Raw genomic sequence first — 20,520 nt, forward strand, 5'->3', positions numbered from 1 at the left:
TGGCAAAGCTTATAAGATCTTTTCTCTTGGTATGTAGGTATATAAAACGCTGATGTAGAGCTTTGTTTCCAGCATGATCCATCGGTATATACGTGAATGCGATCTACGTAGTTAGTGTAAAGATGTGATAAAGTTAATTGCTTTATCGCAACTATGGGCATATCACATTTACGACCTACTCCAGGAATTGAAGTGACTATTTCTGGAATTGTAAGTCGCCATGGGGGATGAGTTGCGCATGCAGGCCAGTATTCGTAAGCAGGTAGTAAGTTTTTGCACCGCCGTATTTCATCATGTATGCGTGCAGCGGTTCTACCTTGAAGGTTTTGGCATAATGGATGATTAGCGTGTTGTGTTGCTAAACGAAAAAAGTGACGACAAGTTTCCGTAAATCTTAGTGCATGAAAAGTTGGTTGGCGGGACTCAGCAATTACCAAAGCACTGGCAGATGCACGGGGAACACCAAGACATATGCGAAGGCCTCTGGCCATTAATCTTTGAATGGTTTCCTCTAGATTACGGGATATTCCATGTAGTACAGGAGCAGAGTATGCTATTCTTTGTCTAATGATCGCCGAGTGAATGCGTAATAAAGAAGAGGTTGAACTACCCCATCTCACTCCAACAAATCGACGAAGAATGTTGATTAGGGAGTTGACTTTCTCCTCTAATGCTTTTATTTGGGGAGCCCATGATAACCGTCTGTCTATAATAATACCTAAGAACTTGTGTTGTCGCACAAGTTGCAAACGCTGAGAGTCTAGCACAAGTTGGAATCTCTTGAGGCATTTCCTTGTAAAAGGAAGTACAGCAGTTTTCTCAAGTGAAATAATCGTACCTCTACTTTTCAAAAAATCATTAATCACTGTTAGGCCAGCTTGTAACGTTTGCTGAACGGCTTGAGTACTCGTGTCAGAAGTCCATATGCACAAGTCGTCTGCATATAGTGAATAATTCAAGGTAGCAGGCAAGATATGGGGTAATTCAGCCATAACACAGTTAAATAAAAATGGACTGAGTACACTACCTTGTGGAACGCCTTGATTCACTTTATGCTCTGTGCTTTTGCCATCAGCAGTTTCAATATAGATTTTCCTGTCTCTTAAGAATTCCGCAATCCATCTCAGTGTTCGGCCAACTATGCCCAACTGAATTAACCCATGCAGTACGTGAGTGTGGCTGGCTGTGTCAAATGCACGCTTTATGTCTAGAAACACTGCAATGGTGATTCTTCCACAGCTCCTCTCGTGATCTACGTATGTAACAAGATCTAAAATTGCATCCATCGTACACCGGCGCCTGCGGAAGCCCGCCATATTTTCGGGCAGTGCGTTGGTGCATTCTGTCCACCATTGAAGCCTAGCATCAATCATCTTTTCCATAAGTTTACAAACGCAACTTGTCAGGCTTACAGGGAGGAAAGAATCTAACGATAAAGGAGTTTTACCCGGTTTTAGTATCGGAACTACTCGCGCAATTTTCCAAGAAGGAGGAAGACATTCCGATATCCACGCATCATTCAGTAATTTTAATAAAGTATTTGTGGCTACAGGACCCAAGTTTTTCAGGGCAGCATATGTGACCCCGTCAGGTCCAGCTGCTGTCCTCTGGCGACACGATACAAGTGCGTTCTTTAATTCTTCTAGTGAAAACGGTTGATCTAGGTCATGATGATCGCTTCTAATAGAAAAATTGATCGATGCTTTGACTTCTTCGACAGAATTACTGTATTCAGATGTGTTTACTGCTGCACTTGGGCGAGTAATAAGCTGACAAAACTCATTTGCTATAGTTGTTTCCGGTACTTTCTGGACTAAAGCTAGTGCTCTGAATGGCTGTTGGTGCGCTACTGGTCCACTTAAAGAGCGCAGAACATTCCATAATTTTGATTCAGGTGTAAAGGGAGTGAGTGAAGTGCAGAATTCCTGCCAGCGCTTTGTACCTAGTCGCTCCAGCTGCCGACCCATACGATCATACACCTTTTGGCATTCTCGGTAATCTTCAAGAAGGCCTGTGCGTCGATATTTTCTCTCAGCTCTGCGTCGTATGGCTCTGAGCCTCTCGTATTCAGAGTCTACACCAGCGTAACCATCAGGAATCTTAACAAATTTTGAACAAAGATTTAATTTGTCTGTTATAAGCGATAATAGACTGTCTGTATCACTGACAGCATCAGCTTGACTTGTAATGTGATATCGAAATGCCTGCCAATTTGTTATTTTTGCAGAGCGCCGATAAGTCAAAAATCGTAGTCTAGGATGCTGTATTAGGATAGGAAAGTGATCACTGCCCCTTGTTTCAATGTCTGTTCTCCATGTTGCTCCACATGCAATATCGTTTGAGCAGAGCGTGAGATCGAGGCAGCTGGAGTAATTAAAACCCCGTAGGAAGGTCACTGAGCCGTCATTCAACAAACACAGACCACTCTTCTGAATTGCCTTTTCTAGCTCATTTCCACGACGGTCGCAGTAGGCGCTTCCCCACATGACATGGTGTGCATTGAAATCTCCGCAAAATATTACATTTTTTGTGTATTTCTGAAAGAGGCCCGTCAATGTGGAAAATGAAATATTTGTAGAAGGCTGTAGATAAACGCTGACAATAGTGATATTTACTCGGCCAAACCGAACTTCGCATGCTACGTATTCTGGGATGTCTGACGCTGTAGCACTTAATAGCGCTGACGGCAGGTCTCTTCGAACACAGATCATCGCTCTGCTCAATCCTGAAGATCGAGAGGATGTATAAACAACGTAGTTAGCTAGCCGAAAAGCGTTGTCTACACCAGCCTCTGTAATACATAACACTGGAAAGGAGAACTGAGCCACCAGTTTTCTAAAATCCGCACATTTAGAGCGAAGACTATTCGCATTCCACTGAAATATGGCGACATTTTGATAACAATTATTCATGCCTCGTCTGCGCAGTGGCTGACGTAGCGTTTTGTAATATCACTTGTTCCATCGACAGTACGGCCTTAACCTCCGGTAGGTTATTTGCCTGTGGAATTGCGACAAGTATGGCTTTTAAAGCAGAAAACAACATTGGAATGACAAGTTCAGCAATAGACGCTGAGGGGGTTCCCTGTTTCGTTACACTTACTGGTTGCGGTGTGCTGGTATTTTGTCGTATGTTGGTCACGGGATTGTTCTTTTGACGAGGTCCTTCCTGAGGTTCTTGCCGAACTTGCTGTTGGCTTGGTGATGTCCCAAAACTTTGTCCTCGGTTTTGTGGTCCCCTCGGGTTCTTTTCGTTCATGATATATATATATATATATATATATATATATATACAGGGTGTTTCAGCGATCAATTTCAAATTTTTTTTAAAGGTTGCCTGTGGCAGATAGCACAATTCTATTTCATGAGCTGGTCTACTCGAAGAGGCGGACATTACTTGCACACAAAATAGAAATGCATAATCGACTAATTAACAAAAACTTACTAATCAATTTTTTTACTAATTACCTGATGGCCCATATTGCAATTTACAAATTGTAGCCATGGAGTTCGCAAGGCGGACCCACTTGGAACGAATTTTCAAGATGACACCAGTTTCGAGAGATTAATTCCCGAACTTTGCAGAGAAATGCATTGGCGTTCCAGTTACTTTTGTGCTTCAATGCATAAAGCGACGTTTTGTTAAGAAAGTAACTGGAACACCAATGCATTTCTCGGTAAATCTCGGGAATTAATATCTCGAAACTGGTGTCATCCCGAGAATTCGTTCCAAGTGGATCCGCCTTGCGAACTCCACGGCTACAATTTGTAAAATGCAATATGGGCCATCAGGTAATTAGTTAAAGACTTAATTAGTGATTTTTTGTTAATTATTCGATTATGCATTTCAATTTCTTGTGCAAGTAATGTCCGCCTCTTCGAGTAGACCAGCGCATGAACTGGAATTGTGCTAACTGCCACAGGCAACCTTTAAGAATTTGTGAAAGTGTGTGCTGAAACACCCTGTATATATATATATATATATATATATATATATATATATATATATATATATATATATATATAATATATATATATATATATATATATATATATATGCAGTGCGGTAAGTGGGCATGGTATAGCGCTTTGTCAACCCTTCGTACACTGTATGAGGCCAGCAAACTCCTATGACGAGACGACAGTATATACACATATCTCAGAATAGATTAAAGAAAGGACACGAGGTGAACTTGTCTCCCTCTTTCCGGTGTCTAATATTTGTGCGTTGTGCTCACCAACAGCCTTGACTCATGCAATGCGACGAAAACACTAAAGGTATAGACAAGTAGACAAATTAAGAATGGCTGAAATGTAAAAGACCACGTGTTTTATTTTACGAATACTATATGACTGGATTTCACATTCACAACAACGTGATAGCTTGTCATCTCTTACATCTCCTTCTTAATGAAATGACCTAGAAGAACCGTAAATGTCTCCAGACTTAATTATTTCGCTGTACAAACAGTTAAGCGCACAGAACTCTCACATCTCGTTATTAACAATAGGCGAAGAAAAAAAAAGAAAGGCAGCAAACCGAGCACGCAGTGTGTGGCTTTGGCTCTTCAGCATTTCTGTGTCCCTACCGCTCATGAATGAACGGAGAGATTTATGGAGGGACCTTATCGGTGATTTGGCGGGTTACCTGGGCGGCGTTTTGTGATTTTCGAGAAACATGGTCGGTATAGAACTGCCGCTTCTCCGGAAGAACCGGTTTTAGCGGAAAGACTGAAATGTCAGTTTCTGGCGCGCAGCGGGCTGGTCGGCGGACGCGGGCTCGTGGGTCCGCAACGTGAGTGTGGGCCGTGACCAGAGCTCGTGGACAGTGCGCAGCCTACAGCCGTCCACCGCCTATCACCTGAGGGCGGCCGCGGTCAACGCTCTTGGCGTGGGGCCGTTCACTCAGCCGCCCCTGCTGATCACCACCGACGAAGAAGGTGCGCCCAAAGACATACCCTCCCTACGTCCCCCCACCCCCTCCAACTTCCTCCATTTTGTTCTCGTGTTTTCTACGTCACACCAGAGCCTCAAATAAATCGAATTTAAATTGCGCTTCTCATTCTAATTTCAATGAACATCTTCATATCAATGTTCAATTAGCCAATCAGCGGCGAAGGAAAGCAGTGCAGCGCGCACGTTTCTCAAGGGTGGTCTGCGGGGAAAAAAAGATTTTTTTACAGCGCTCTGCGATGACAGAGAAACGCGATCGGCTCTGGTGACCAGTAATCGTATGCCATCCCTCTGGTGACCCAGTAAACTAACGATTGTGTACCGATCAGGTACACAAATCAATGCGATTTGGCGCCAAGTATAGCCATCATGTAGACCATGAGTTTGCTCTCTACTGTCACTCAATGCTAAAATAATGGTAAGTTGGCTTCCTTCTGAACGCGAGGTCAGTGTGCACCATGGAAAGCGCTATTTGTGCTGGAGCTCTTGGTTCGCGTGAATAATGAAAATGTTATTTAGGTGAGTTTACTTAAAGGCGACACGGGCGGACCGAGTTAGATGTCTGGCTGACAAAGTCGGACATAATTGCGTTTGAATAGTAAATTCGTTTGTGATTGGCCGAGATTGCAGCAGCAAGCGGCATCGAGGTTAAACAATAGAGCTTGTCTGCATCTTGCCGTGCATCTTGCATCTTGCCTAGCCTGCCTTGCTCAGTCAACCTACTTAGTGGGCGGGTTAACTTAGCAGTATACCTGACGCTCGTTTCACGAACCTAGCAAAGAACCTTCAGCCAAACGAATAGATTCATCATGCTTTTGTCGGTTACCTATGTAAAGAAACCGATATAGATTGCTTTCCCGCATCACAATGTTCCTCACAATGTTACTGATCGAAATTCAGTCGATTTTCTAACGTAGCTTCACTAGAGGCTATAGAAACTTCACAAAAAACATTCGCAATGTGAAACAACTACTTTTGAGGAGGGGGTGGGGGGGGGGGTGAGAGGGGGTAAGTGATGGTATTTTATTGTGTGCGGTCACGCCAGCATTTTCACGTAACTTGAACGTGTTGCGGCTTTGTGGTCTTGCTAGCGTACGCAAGATTGAGAAAAGCTAACAAAAAGTTTACGATTACAGACAAGTTAGAGATAACACGGAATGCATATTAAAACTAATATAAAGAAGCTAACGACAACCCAGTGCTATAAATGTGTTAAGTGTAAAGCTGTCGAGAGAAATATATCATGGAAACGCCAAATTTTATAACTATGTGTTATGTGGCAAATAACTCGACTTAGAAATATTAGGAACGCCTTGCTGAAATTGTTTCGCAATCTCGGGCAAAATGTTTGCATAGGAAATCCACAAAATCATTCAGCAAGAGCTTGTTATTAGCATTCAATTATTTCATTTGCATTTTCGAGAGATTTGTACTAGTACATGTGCTTTATTTGTTTTTCTCCCCCTTCCGCAGTGCCCGGGGGTCCGCCAACACATGTTTCCGTCCAGACGTTAGGCCCACAGTCCCTTAAAGTCACCTGGAAGGTACGACTCTCGACAACCTCTGGCTTTTGTAGTTGCCTGCTGAAAAGAATGGACTAAAAGACGAGCGTTCGTCTCTTTTTCTTGTATTTATGGCCTATTTACACACTGCGAATTCTCGTATTATGAATTTCCCACCACGATAGGCGCTCCGACTGTTATAACTTACACCTTTCCGCACCACACGTCACAATACATGTACTTTTACTGTCGAGACTAACTCTTACATTTCATGCTCGTTTTCTGCAAAGCCAATTTCGGTCACAAATTCCATTTTAAAGCGTTGAATATTAAGAACCCTCTCAGCCACGCATTGTGGCATGCCTTTATTGAATTACTGTTAGTCACATATTCCCGCGGAAATAGCGAAAATTCTAGACTGTGGCCTGAATATTTTAGCTAATCGTTACCCGTTCACTTAATCAAAAACAGTAATATTTTCCAGACATTGCGATGTTAGTGATGTCTCATTTTTTCATGGTAGCAAGCTGAAATGTTCATTGAAAACAGGCCTCAGCAATGAACCGCTTTTCAATTTTAACACGGCCCTTTAAACTTTTTAAAGAAATCGACACCTTAAAAATAATTTGGCCAGGTTATTTGTAGCACTGCCTCCGCCTTGTAGGTTGTAGCTGCAATGTAAGCATATTTGTAGAGCACGTACGCGCCTCGCGACCCTTGCCTCCAAGGGTTCTGTTGAGGTACTATAGTGCTACCATCTCCTATACGCCTCGCTTAACCATCCATCTTTGCAAACATTTTATGATCATAGCACGCGTAACTAACCATTGCCATAATTTAGTACACTTATATTTTAAGCAATTTACAGAGACTTATTTTAGGCCCCTTTACAGCCATGTTACATACTTTGATCCCATTAATACTTCATCACACCATGCGTTTGGCGCTCTTTGGCCAGAACTGGCCCTTGCGCCATTAAAACCCGTTAATCATCATTGAAAACAGGCGTGTAATTTAATAGCTCGTAATTTCTGATTCAATAACGAATGCGCGTTTGTTTTTGTTTTTATTTTGTTTTGTTTTTTGGAATTTACAGGAATGCGTCCAGCTTCTGAGTAAACACGGCAGTGCATCTACAGTAACGTGCATTATTGTGCACATTACCTTACGTATAGCGCAGCGCTTTTTTAACGGAGGTTATCACATGCATTCGGCACTTTTTTCGTGCCTCTACTGCACAGAAGAATAAAAAAGATAGTTGTATCTCCGTACGAACAGACACTGCGAAGTAATGTGCAAGTGACTGCATTTAGAAGTGAACAGTGAACCGCGCCTGCAGCCCCCGGTGCCCGAGCTTCGTCACGGGAGCATCAGGGGCTACTACGTGGGCTACAAGCTGCACAATTCCAGCGACCTGCACCTGTACAAGACGGTCGAGAGCAGGACAGAGGGCGACGACCCGGAGGCGCCCGGCGAGTGCGTGCTCAGCAACCTGCGAAAGTTCACCAAGTACAGCGTCCTGGTGCAGGCGTACAACGCCGTCGGCGCCGGACCGCGCTCCGACGAGGTCATCGTCTACACCGCGGAAGACGGTGAGCGCGCGACGGCTGCCGCATCTGAAGCACGCTACAGCGCAGCAAGGCGATAGGGAGTTTTAGAAACACGGGACCCAAAGTTAGGGACACAAACAGCCGGGTGCAAAAAAAAATGTGGTTGATCCCTCTTATATAGGAATCGGTATAGAACACGAAAGTGAAACGTGTCTTCACAGAAGTAGTGTAATGTTTATTGCACATTGATATATAATGTCTATTGGTGTTTTGTGGCTAAAGCGCCCTTAGGCGTTGATGCACCCACGCTGACGCCTGGTGGCACGTCTCCTCCATCACGACTACCAACGTCGATGACCATGAGCAACCGTCGTGCATATGGAAGCTGCACTACGCTGCACACGCTAGCACAACGCGAAAGACGAAGCACGTAACTGACACACTAATACAACGCGCAAGACAAAGCACGTAACTGAATCGTCACCGAGTCAAATCAGCGCGTACAGCGCGTCGTAATTGCAGCCTCCGCGATCAACTTCAGAAACATTTTCAGAGCTAATTGCGGAGGCCACGCTCCGCTGTGCTGAGTACGGTGAACGCCACCTAGGTGGCGTTGGTAGTGCTTCTTGATGCCAGCGTCCCTTCGAATGCTGGCATCGAGGCGTCGTAGTGCTGAGACCACCGAAGCGTTCACTGTCGGTGCGCGTTAGTGTCATAATGCAGTACTTCTCTTTTCTGCTCGTAGGCGGCGGCACCGCCCCGAGCAAGAGCGCGGGTACACGGAGGAGTGTTAGATATATAAGGCGCGTCTGTGTAGCTCTCTGCAAATGCGTTTGTGGCGCAATGGGTTAAACGCTCGGCGATCTATCGTCGCGGACCGAGAGGTCGTGGGTTCGATTTCCAAATTTTGCATGTTTGTGAAACTTTTTCTTCTGGTTTCTTTCTTTGTATTATGTTCTGTGACGTATTTCCGTGACGGAAATACGTCAGTGAAGTCTTGGTGGACCCCGGCATAAAACACTTTCGTGTTAAAATTTAAAATAAAAGCAAAAACTGAAAGGAGCTGCAATGAATGCAAATGAACTACAATAGAGTTCCTACTTCTGCGTGCACTAAGCCATTTGCGTTCGACATTTATAAAAATCTCTGATGGCATATAGGAAAGGGAGACAACGCAAACGATGTCTTGGTTTGGGCTAGTAGAAGCATGAAAAATGTCTGGTTTATCATGCTTTTTTTTCATCTATAATTCATTTTTATATAATTCATTTTTATCTGCATGCAGCTCGTTACTCTAGCTCTGCCGTTGTGGCAGTTTCTCAAACCCTCCTTCAAAACGTGAAGGGAACGAGGAAAAACAAGCAGCCGATGGACTAAAGACCAATGGTTGCGCCTTACGTGCATAAGAATACGCACAACCTTAGGAGTGCGGCTTATATGTAGAAGGTGTCTATGGTATTCTCGGCGCCACGCAAGATGGCTAGCCTGTGCCCACGCATTTCCAAAGCGGCAAGGCCTTCCCCGAGTGGGAAGAGGCATGCTAGGCCGTATGTCGCCTGCTCGGTTGGCGTGGTGTATGTATGAAGTCCCGCTTAGCTGCGGTAGGGTTTACATCGGCCAAAAAGGCGGGTGCCTAAATGACAGAGTTAGAAAACACAAACTCTCGATTAAAAAGAAAAGCAATCTTTCAGCACATTTGCCTCTGCTTTGTGATTCATGCATGTGTGATCCGGGATTTTCTGGTGTTTGTATTCTCGGCATAATAGGACGGATGCCTTAAGAAGAAAAGAGACATGTGTATCAGTGACACGCGTGTGGTTCTGCGTGGCGGCGAATACGATTTTTTTTTCAATTTTTATTAGAGATAGAGAGGGGAGGGGGGTATAAGGAAGGCAGTCAAGAATTCCCACCTTTCTCTCTCTTCTTTCTCTTCCCCTTCTCCCATCCCCAAGCGTAGGGTAGTCAATCTTTACTAGATTAGAAATTTCCTGGGAATGCCCTTATCTGGTGTAATTTGATGCGCGTTTTAAGCGATCTGGTTTGCGCATGTGCGGAACGGCTATACATTACGCTGCTTTTCTCTGAATAAAGCTAGTTGCGAGTGATGCGCCCTTTCCCTTCCTCGTCTTAAAAAAATTAATTCTGGGGTTTTACGTGCCAAACCCACGATCTGATTATGACGCACGCCGTAGTAAGGCACCCCGAATTAATTTAGACCACCTGGGGGTTCTCGTTTTGCTGCGCTGCCCCACACTTCGGAAGCCACGCAAGGCCACCTAGCCCAACTCTGCGCACCGCTGCTCTGCTGTGGTCGTCTTTTATAACGCGGACGGCAGGCGGAAAGCCGAGGAAGCGCTGACTCCTACATACCATGCATTTCTGCAAGCCGTACGGCCGTTTCTGCATCGCTACGACGTTGAGCTGCCTAATTCCGCGGTATTTTGGTCTGCGGCTAAACTCTGTGTAGGCCGACGGTTGCAGCAAGGTCTTGTTCAGAAACAAAGGCTCGCAAAAAGTAGAAAGGAAAAACCGCCGAGCTTATTGGGGTGCATACATGTATGCTTATACTACAGTACGTGACTGAGTGCCACGTACTGGCGCATGAGTGCCAACCAGACAACCAGGTCGAACCACACTATAAGTCAAATTATAATCACTGCCCTTATATTTCACTGTGGCTTCGGTTATTAGAAAAAACAGCCTTACAGCAATGAACGTAGAATTTATAGAAGACGACGAAACGCTTTCATTTAGGACTTCAATTATAATTTCAGCACTTATAAATGCCGTCGAATGCAATCAATTTTACTTACAAAAAGGAATATTTGCATTACTTATGCAATATGAGCTACCACAACCATACCCGCGGTACGAATCGAAATGAAATTTTACTACTACACGGTGCCAGATGGTTGTCAAAACTCCGATGTCCATTTACGATCCGTGAAACAGTTGCTTATACCTTAATATATGCTGACTTATAGGGTACAACGTCACGAAGGAACGCGGTATCTTTAAGAGACATCGCAGTGGAGGGTTCTGCATTCATTTTGAACACCTGGAGATCTTTAACGTGCATATAAAGTTTGGTACACGATTTTTTTTATTATTATTCTGTGGTGATCGGCATTCAGCCCCCGAAGCCGGGAATCTCATCCGTGCCTGCGTGCTGAGGACCGGAAAACGCCTCCATAGCCACTAAGCCACTGCAGAGAGTACTCAATTATTAAGTACTTTAGTGGTTCAACACAGGAAAGTTGTCATTTCGTCTGCTTTGCGCGTTCTAGCGGGTGAAGCTTATGGAATACTGTTGCTGCGTCCGATATGCTCGACCTAAACACTGCTAAGCTCGTTGTTTAAAAACATTTCTACCCTTCCCTGTCCTTAAATATTTAGGTGTGTTTACCTAATCATACTGTGCCTGGTTTTCTTGCCGGTCACCGGCGCACGATTTCCTGGTGAAACAAAGTTTGTTGAAACTGACCCATCGGCTCCTGTTTAATACACTTCATATTTCTTACGTTGTCCGAAAGTCGCTAACCGCGCCCTGCAGTGTTCAAGTTCTTAGGTTCACGTTATCTTTCACGTTTTATTTATCACGTTGTCAGTTAATGTTATCTTTCAGCGCTTGTTATGTTTACTACTTATCCAGTCAGCAAGCAAGCTTGTTAGCTTATCTTGTTCGTTAGTTGCGTGTTCGCGTGTCGACGGTCGATGTTCCATCGCATCGTTCACCCTCCAGGTGTTGGTCAGGCTAACATCTCTTGTTCATCATTGAAGCCGACATCCCTTTCTCAGCGCTTATGAAAAGTGGAGGCTCTGTCTACATCAATTTGACGGTGCGTATTCTTCACTGTCTTTTTTTTTTCTCACTCTCAGTGCCTCAGGTGGCCCCGTCCGGCGTTCACTGTTCGGCCAGTTCGGCCACGAGCCTGCGCGTCTCGTGGGCAGTGTTGCACGAGAAAAGTTTGGACGGCCTCCACAAAGGTTACCGCATCCTCTACAAGCTGATCGACCATAGCTTTTACGGTGAGCACTTTACGCTTGTCTGTGCAAGTGGGAGGCTGCCTCTGCTTTTGTCAGGTTTTTTTTTTTCTTTTATATAGTTAGAGTCAGGACAACTGCTATACACTGGACGATAAGACTGCTAAAAAACAATTGTTAAGTTTATTGTCGATGCACCGTAACTCGTGGAATAGTCGGACAGTCGCAACTGTTGCGACAGTCGGTTCTGCGGTGTACCTCAGAACCCGCTCGCCGGCAACCGGAAGCCATAATCTCCTGCTCCAGAATCGCTCTCACCTTCGCGGTATACCGCAATACAACACCTTGCTTCCACGGGGGTCCACGGGTGGCGTTACATGTGCCGATGGCGCCTATACGGCGGCCACGCGCTCTGGCTGTCGCGTTTCACTCAGTGAGTAATGAACGCTGTAGATAGCAGAACAAAGCGTGTCTGTGGATAAAGCTCATCGACGTAGACATCAGCAACGCATGAACAACGAAGCGTTCTTCATGGCTAACTTTTTGTCGATCCTAGCTTTTTGCGCGGTGTCATGTGTTAGGCATTGCGCAGAACTTTGGAAATACTTTCTCATCTCGTAGTTCGCGCTGCTTTCCTTGTTCGTAATCCAACCTGCTTTTCCATCAGCGAAATGGGATTTTCGGCACTGCTTAACTCAACACACAAACACACAACCCAGTCGTTATATTCATTCAGTGCTCTCGTTCCCTGAACCGACCTGACCCACGAGCGTGTTAGCGCATTTCCCTTTTCTTAGCCCCATACCCAGCTGTGCTCGGAAACGTGTGGTTTCGAATATTTGTACTACCTCGGCTAAGAGCCTTTTTTTTAGCTGCGTTTATTGAAATGTTGGCACATGTATGCAAAAAAAAAAAAACAGTAACGGCAGTTCTGAAATTCACATTAATACAACTGCTCCCGAGCAGCTAGTAACGAGGTCCCTTATGAGTGTCACACTTCAAACACAACACTCGTCAGCATGCTGTCAAGGACCAGGCAAATACAGAAACACGAGGAAACACGGAAACAAAACTACGTGCGATTAGAAGAGAAAAGTCTAGCGTGTCTAGCGTCCCACAAGTCTAGCGTGTTACCGACACGAAAGAGAAAATAATCAGACTTTGCAACAATCAGATTAAGTGCCAATAGAAAAAAAAATCTTAGATGTATGGTCACCAACTATAGCGTAAAAAGCATGTAAAAAAATTGCAACAAGAATGGTTCACGCGCGTTGATATAGAGTTTCGTGGGGAACGAGGAATAAGTTACTAAATTCGAGTGCCTCTGCGTACAGCGATAGCTTTTCCTTTTTATGTTCTTGCTTTCTTACCCTGTTCGCTGGGCCAGGCTCGGATGAAGCCGAGACGGCGCTGTCCCAGGCGCCCTCATGGACCGAGCGCGACGTGCCTCCCGACGCCACGTCGGCCGTGCTGGGTGGCGTGGAGCCTTTCCGCAACTACAGCGTCCGCGTGGCTGCCCGCACTGGCGCGGGCACTGGAGCATTCAGCGAGCCCGTACACTGCAGCACACCGGAGGACGGTAAGATTGCGACTATATCGCCTGGGGCATCGATCATGCTATGGAAGACGCTAGTGTTCACTTTGAACTTATATTTTTAATATAGCGGATTTCAACATACACGCACGCTTAACCAACTGTCTGGGTTGCCCGACGTATAGCCTGCGCCGGCTCTCAAAGTTAAGCACAGAGCATGAGGCTTTCTTTGCCGTCTGCAGCGCCACTCCGGCTGAATAAGTAAGTTGGACGGGTATAAAGTAGCGTTCCATTTTTCGTTCTTCTTATCAAGTGCCGAATGGAATGAACGACCAACGACGGTGCTGCCGCTGCCGAGACCAGTCCGAGCCAAAGATGAAAAGCGAAAAGATTATACTACTCTCGGTTCACAGAAATAACTCGCACTACATTCGTATAAACTCTAAAAAAACGTATTCGCCCTTTCGAACTTATCTTGCCCCCCAACAAAATCGTCATCTATCTTGCATGCCTTTCTTTAACGACGGGCACCCGGCATTTCAACGTCACGAACGGAATGCCTGTTATCAGTGTGATAGAGCATTCTTGACAGGAAAGTAGCGAGTGCAGAGCATAGGAGCAACGTTTTCAAGGAAAGAAACGCAAACCAGACAGATGAAGGTTATTCTTTTGGGACAAGGTATGCCCGAAAGGGCGCCATTTTTTCTAGAGAGGCGAAATCCTGTAACACGTAACAAGGCGCAGCCGTTGGATCGGCGGATCTGGGCCTAACACATTAATTACATTTGAAAGTCGCGCCTTTTGCTACGATTCAGTAGCATCGAGGTTGAGGCAGACTGTAAGAAACTGCTGTGATGCCGTCGTGAAGGGTACGACTCACTTGTCGCCGGATGCCACCATGTTTCCTGGCGCTCTGTTGGCTTGGCGACGATGCCCTGTAGTTATCAGGGTGTGTGTGTGTGTGTGTGTGTGTGTGTGTGTGTGTGTGTGTGTGTGTGTGTGTGTGTGTGTGTGTGTGTGTGTGTGTGTGTGTGTGTGTGTGTGTGTGTGTGTGTGTGTGTGTGTGTGTGTGTGTGTGTGTGTGTGTGTGTGTGTGTGTGTGTGTGTGCGTGTGTGTGTGTGTGTGTGTGTGTGTGTGTGTGTGTGTGTGTGTGTGTGTGTGTGTGTGTGTGTGCGCGCGCGCGTTTTGGCTAGACGCAGATGTAACAGAGCTCGGTAGCCTGCTGCGATGCGGCAACGGTGAATCAGTATTTCTTTGTATATCCCCTATCATGAGGACAAGGATAAAAGAGAGAAAGCAGGTGCGTTAATCAGAAAAGCGCCTGGGTGGATGCCCTATATGCTGGGGGAAGGAAATAGGGAAACACAGAGACGAAAAAGGGAGACGGGAAGGAAAATGGCGGACGCGCGGACGGAGCCACGCAGTCAAAGGCGTTCATATACGGGCAAGCTGCCCTCATGAAGCGCAGCAGTGCTTTTACTGCTTTGAGAGCCGACCAGCGATGGGGACGGTATAGCTCTTGCACGGGGAGCGGCCTATTGTCGAGTCATCGCAATATACTGCAAAGTGATCGTCTTTTCGATTGAAATAGACGGCAACAACACAATAAAGGCTCGATGTTGTCTTCGCAACCGCAGGTATAGTGCGCTGCATTGTCGGTCATTCCAATTGGTGTAGTGTAAAGCCTTCGCGAAGGCAACTCCAATACCATAGCCGACACAGAAGGGATTCCTCAAATCGGTGACGTCAGTGTGGAGGTAGGAGTTGAAGCGAATGGATTAGTTCGTGTAGTTTGGTGCACCTTATGTATGGAGTGTCCCACTCTGAACACTCCAATGTTCCGATGCAAATATAATCGGAAATTCAATTAAGCTTGCTATGCAAGAAAACGGGTATGTCCACGCTGCAGTGTCCACAAGCAAATTGCATGTCCGCACTACATACAACGTTCCCAGCACATGCTCTTCATACCCATTATCTCACTACATACAACAGCATTTTGAGAACCCTTTTCTCAAACCGTCCACTCGGAATGTCGCGACCCGTTCTGTCCATAATCTACTCGTGGTTAATTAGGTGTCAATGCTAGAATTTTTACTGCATCTCTAATACATTGATTCGATATTATTGGCTTCATCGTGGTTTGAGCATTACGCAACCTGGAAGAGAAATGATCACGCAAGAGGTGCAAATGTCATGAGGAGCGCCCATGTAGGCTAGCCCGACGTATCTTCACTGTTGTGACTTGTTTGCCATATATCCAGCCTCATGGACACAATTATAAAGGTCTTACAAGAAGTTAAAACGACGTGCTGATCTGTTTGAGGACTGGAAGACGAAAAATCAGTTGGAACGTTTTGACGAAAAATCATTCGGACGCAGAGAAGCCAAAATTGAGGCATAACATGACGATAAACAATGATTATTGGTTTGCCGTGTCACTGAAAAGCACACTTTTCATGAGCAACATATATAGGTTGTGGTATGGCATACTAATTCAAGAGCAAGAAATAGACAGATGGCAGCACGGATTTGAGTTCAAAAGCAGATCGATGATCCTAGATAAGATTAAGTGGAGCTTATATATGCAGTGGAGCTTATATATGCAGTGGAGCTTATATATTAAGTGGAGATTATATGCAGCACATATAACAGGTGGTCTCTTACAGTAACAAAATAGTTGGAAGGAGGAGCAACGCTATTGAGAGTGACCCTCCTTTTTTTAGTTTCGGAGGATTTGCTGTAATGCGTATACTCCGAAATTTTTGAGGAATGGGATGGGTCTTGTAGATATCTGGGAGAAGCATCTGTCGTGAAATTCAATTATTATTATTATTATTATTATTATTATTATTATTATTATTATTATTATTATTATTATTATTATTATTATTATTATTATTATTATTATTATTAGTGGTAGTAGTAGTAGTAGTAGTAGTAGTAGTAGTAGTAGTAACTATTATACTGACGTTGACGGGACGCTGTTCCGTGCAGTGCCCGAGGCACCAGCGGACATCAAGGCACTGGTGCTGGCGCCGGACGCCATCCTGATCAGCTGGCTTCCACCGTCCAAGGCAAAGGGCGTGCTCCAGCGGTACACCGTGTACAGCCGGGTGCACGCCCACGCGCCTAACCAGGTCAGTGCATGCCTCCGGCGTAGCTTGCTGTTTATATTGGACATACCACTACGAGTGTATTTTATCAACGCACAAAGACAATGCCACGTTTTTCTGCAGCATTCAACACGTTACAAGCAGGTGGGCACCATCGAACGGTTATTTAGTCAATTTAATTAGTCCGGAATAATTTGTATATATGCACGTTGTGTGAAAAACTAGGTTGAGTGCTAGATTGCAAGCTACGCAAATTCTGGGCCATGTCAGATGGCACAGAGACCTTCCCGGATCTCGTCTGACTGCCAGATTTAGTTTTAAACGCGGCGATTATTAATCAGACGAGTCATTCATGTTAAGTGTCGAGTCATAAGCAGCAAACACGCTGAACACGGTAGAGTGGCTCAGTGGATATACATGCCATTCTGACGCTGAGCTCGATGTCAAGCTTTCGATTCCCAGGCCGCGGCGGCCGCATTCCGAAAATAGCGAGCCGAATGCAAGAGTTCTCGTGTACTTACATTTAGATGTATGTCAAAGAACCACAGGCCGTTGAAATTGTTCAAATGACCCCCGATGTAGCGCCTCATAAAGCCAATGCATTGTTATGGGGCGTTAAACCACATCATTCAATAAGCAGAATGGACACAACCTCGGCGTGCTATGGGGCTAGCGTATCCGTATCTGATTCACATCGCAGTCACAGTCAAAATGAGTACCGCGAAATATATTTAAGCGGTTGAATCCCTATACCCACCACAGCAGCGCGCAGACTGACGGCTTGTGGGCGCGAGTGTACGCAGAGCGCGGCGCCTTGATAACACCACCATGGTGGCGCGACCATGGTTGCAGGACCATGGCTCAGCACTCATGTTTCACTCATGACAAGCTGCCGTTGGTCACGCGCGGGAAACATCGCACGCGCAGCTGGAAACGATGCATCTACAGATTCTTCGAGCATATGTCTCGACCTTCCATCTCAATCAGCTTGTGAGGCGCCGCTGACAAAAAGAGGCGCCTGGCCAAAACATTAACCAACGGAGAGAGCCCCAACACACTGACCGGCTCCATCACGTGCATGCGTGACGGCGACGCGCTGTTATCGCACGTTTAAAATTCAGGTGCCAACGCTGGGCGGAATGAAGCTGAAACGTCGGACGTACGTTAGTTGCAACTGATGTAGAACAAGTACTGGTTTTCAAGAGCAAGAAGTCTTACTTTCTTTGTAACGGCGCGAAAAGCGGACACCATGCACCCAAAGAATAAGCGCCTGTGTGTATCGCGTTTTGAGTGATGTCTGCTGTTCCCGTCATTAAAACGAAGGTATAGTAATCCGCACCCACTTGCGCATAAAAAGATATTTAAGTCTTACCGAGTGGGAGTCGCGTTCTTGATTCCAAGATCGAAGCCACAGAGGACAAAGTAGCAGCAGGGTGCTGCGCGCAGATGTATCTCTCGGCGACAATAGCGCTAGCGTCGAGCAGCCTCGCCCAGCCGAAGACACGAAACCTGTCGTGGGTCTCGTCGGGGCGATCGCGAGTAGACGTCGTTATCAGTTGCGAGAGCGTTACCAAAGCAACGGTCGAGCGACGAAGCAGGGATTGCAAACTGAGTCTTTGCGAGCCTGTAGCTTTTGCGACTCGATCAGAAGTAGAAGTGAAACAATGTTTGATGGGACGACCACGATGACGGACAAAAATCTCGTGGCTGCCGAAACGATCGATGCTCGCATGACGAGCTGGACGTAGAGTCAACCACAAAAGTTTACGGACAACGGGATCTCAGCAAAACTTTCAATTCCCGAGCAGCCTGAAGCAGTATAGATAGTTTTCATGTGACGTCACGGAGGCAGCTCCCACCGTTCTAGTACCTAAAGATGGCGGCTACGATGACGTCAGTGCACCGTCTTATCACGAGCACTCTGTTTTACTTTTGAACGGCGACTGTTTTTCACGGGTTTATAACTGTTATCGCTTTGAAGTTCGACACAAGACGCGCCTGTCGTGCTGTCATGCTTCTTGATTACGCCGCTTCTCGACCTGCTGGTAGCTAAAGATGGCGTCCGCGATGACGTATGTGCAAACTATCTATAGCCAGTAAAACTGTATACGATAATGTTGTTAGCATATTCTAGACGAGACCCGAAATGCAAATACCAGGCTGCGTTGTGAGGCTGCGGATATGTTCAGATTTTTGTCAGATTTCATGATCCGTAGTATTTTGTGGTTGACTGCACCAGGCAACACCAAACTAGAAGCATGATGGCAGTGGATCGTGAGCGGCGGACGAATCCATGGAATGGAATGGAAAAAACTTTATTGAGGTCCTTCGAAACCACGTAGCGGGCCGCTAGACTAAACGAAATGGCGAGCCTTCGAAATTCTAAAGCAATTCAAGCACGACGGTGGTTGGCGTATCATTTGTAAGCTGGTGGCAAACGTTTTTCGAGAACGGAATTCGTTAAGAAGCTAAATTTTTTGTTGAGTTCACCACACAGCATAACACTTACGTGCGTTTGTTTGTTTGTTTGTTTGTTTGTTTGTTTGTTTGTTTGTTTGTTTGTTTGTTTGCTTGTTCTTTATTTTTTTCTTCCTTTCTTTCCGTTTTTCTTTGTATCTTACTTTTTAATTCGAAATTTTGCCCACCGGCATAAACGTTTGCCGCCGAAGGCTGGCTTACGGTCTGGACCCCATGGCCAGGTTGCAGCTGGAGTCAGTACAGCAACCGCGCGGATCCTTCTTAACGCGATCCTTCCCTTTGCGGTGGGAAAGACCTGAGGCTCTATTCTGTACATTCCGCCATTTTCTTCGAGGCGTGACGTAGGCATGACGCTTACAAAATGGCGCCGATGGCCCCGTTTTGCTTTCGTAACGTGACGCAAATTTGACGTTCCGCCTAAGACAATATGAAAAACCTACTCAGTTCATAAAATACGCTTGTAAAGCTCTGGAACGCTTGTATAAGCAATTCTACAAAAGCCTTGAACAACCACAAAGTTTGAACTTTCTTTTTCTTTCATCACCAACAGCACGCTTCTTATTTCAACGAAATACAAGCAACGTGTCCTGTTCAGTTCACTTAGGAGTCGCAGTGAACATACGTGGATCGTATGACCCATGAAAAAGGAGAAAACTAGTAATCAGCAAACATTGTCAAAGACTATAATTAAAATGCACACTTCAAACTTCTCACGTAATCCATAACGCGATTCCTATTCTCTTAATATATACAAATGCTGCGACATTTGGTTCTCCCAGAGCAGCGGGAGAACTTTGTAAGCGTTTTACGTAACTCCTCTAAACAGGCATAAAGCGGAGGTTTTATTTATAACCCCTAATTTAAGCAAAAACTTAAAATTTTGCCTGTGCATCACTGCTAAAGTGCTGCCTACTTCCTCTAAATCTAAACTCGATGAATAGCGTCCTTCACTCCGGATGCCATACAAACACGCATATAACACTTTCGAACACGCCTCTGCAAAATTGCGTCAGATCAGGTTTCGCGCCGAGCCGCATTTATGCAGCATTCACTACTTTAAGTAAACGAAACAGCATCAAAGTGTAAGTGTGTACACAAGCACACATCCGAAAATATTTATAAACATATGCAGAACCACAACGTCGCATACGACGCCGTAACTCGCGCTGGCAATTTCCTCATTTTTATTAGTGGTCTGCATAGCGGTATGATTAAAGCAGTTTCCCGACGAAGTGTCAAGACAGAACTGCTTCGAGCGACACAGGAAATGGTACAACAAGGGTCACTCGCGCCCCTTGGCGAACGACAACTGAGGGCGACTTGAAGAGCGGTCAGCGGAGCTAACTATTCCAACAAGAGTTGCGCTTCTCTGCTTCGGTTCGTTCCCGCTTCTGTTAATTTGT

General features: G+C 45.5%; 1 protein-coding gene across 1 annotated transcript in view; it reads left to right on the top strand.

Moving 5' to 3' along the window:
- The window catches only part of LOC119456860 (Down syndrome cell adhesion molecule-like protein Dscam2), a 197,658-nt gene that overhangs the window by 125,503 nt on the left and 51,635 nt on the right, over positions 1 to 20,520 (top strand). Inside the window, exons 17-22 of the mRNA XM_037718677.2 lie at positions 4,757 to 4,939; positions 6,426 to 6,496; positions 7,794 to 8,046; positions 11,884 to 12,033; positions 13,376 to 13,567; positions 16,521 to 16,663. Coding sequence (XP_037574605.1) covers positions 4,757 to 4,939; positions 6,426 to 6,496; positions 7,794 to 8,046; positions 11,884 to 12,033; positions 13,376 to 13,567; positions 16,521 to 16,663 — 992 coding nt within the window. The remainder of the gene's footprint in view (positions 1 to 4,756; positions 4,940 to 6,425; positions 6,497 to 7,793; positions 8,047 to 11,883; positions 12,034 to 13,375; positions 13,568 to 16,520; positions 16,664 to 20,520) is intronic.

The sequence above is a fragment of the Dermacentor silvarum genome, chromosome 6 (assembly GCF_013339745.2).
Source record: "Dermacentor silvarum isolate Dsil-2018 chromosome 6, BIME_Dsil_1.4, whole genome shotgun sequence".
Lineage (NCBI taxonomy): Eukaryota > Metazoa > Arthropoda > Arachnida > Ixodida > Ixodidae > Dermacentor > Dermacentor silvarum.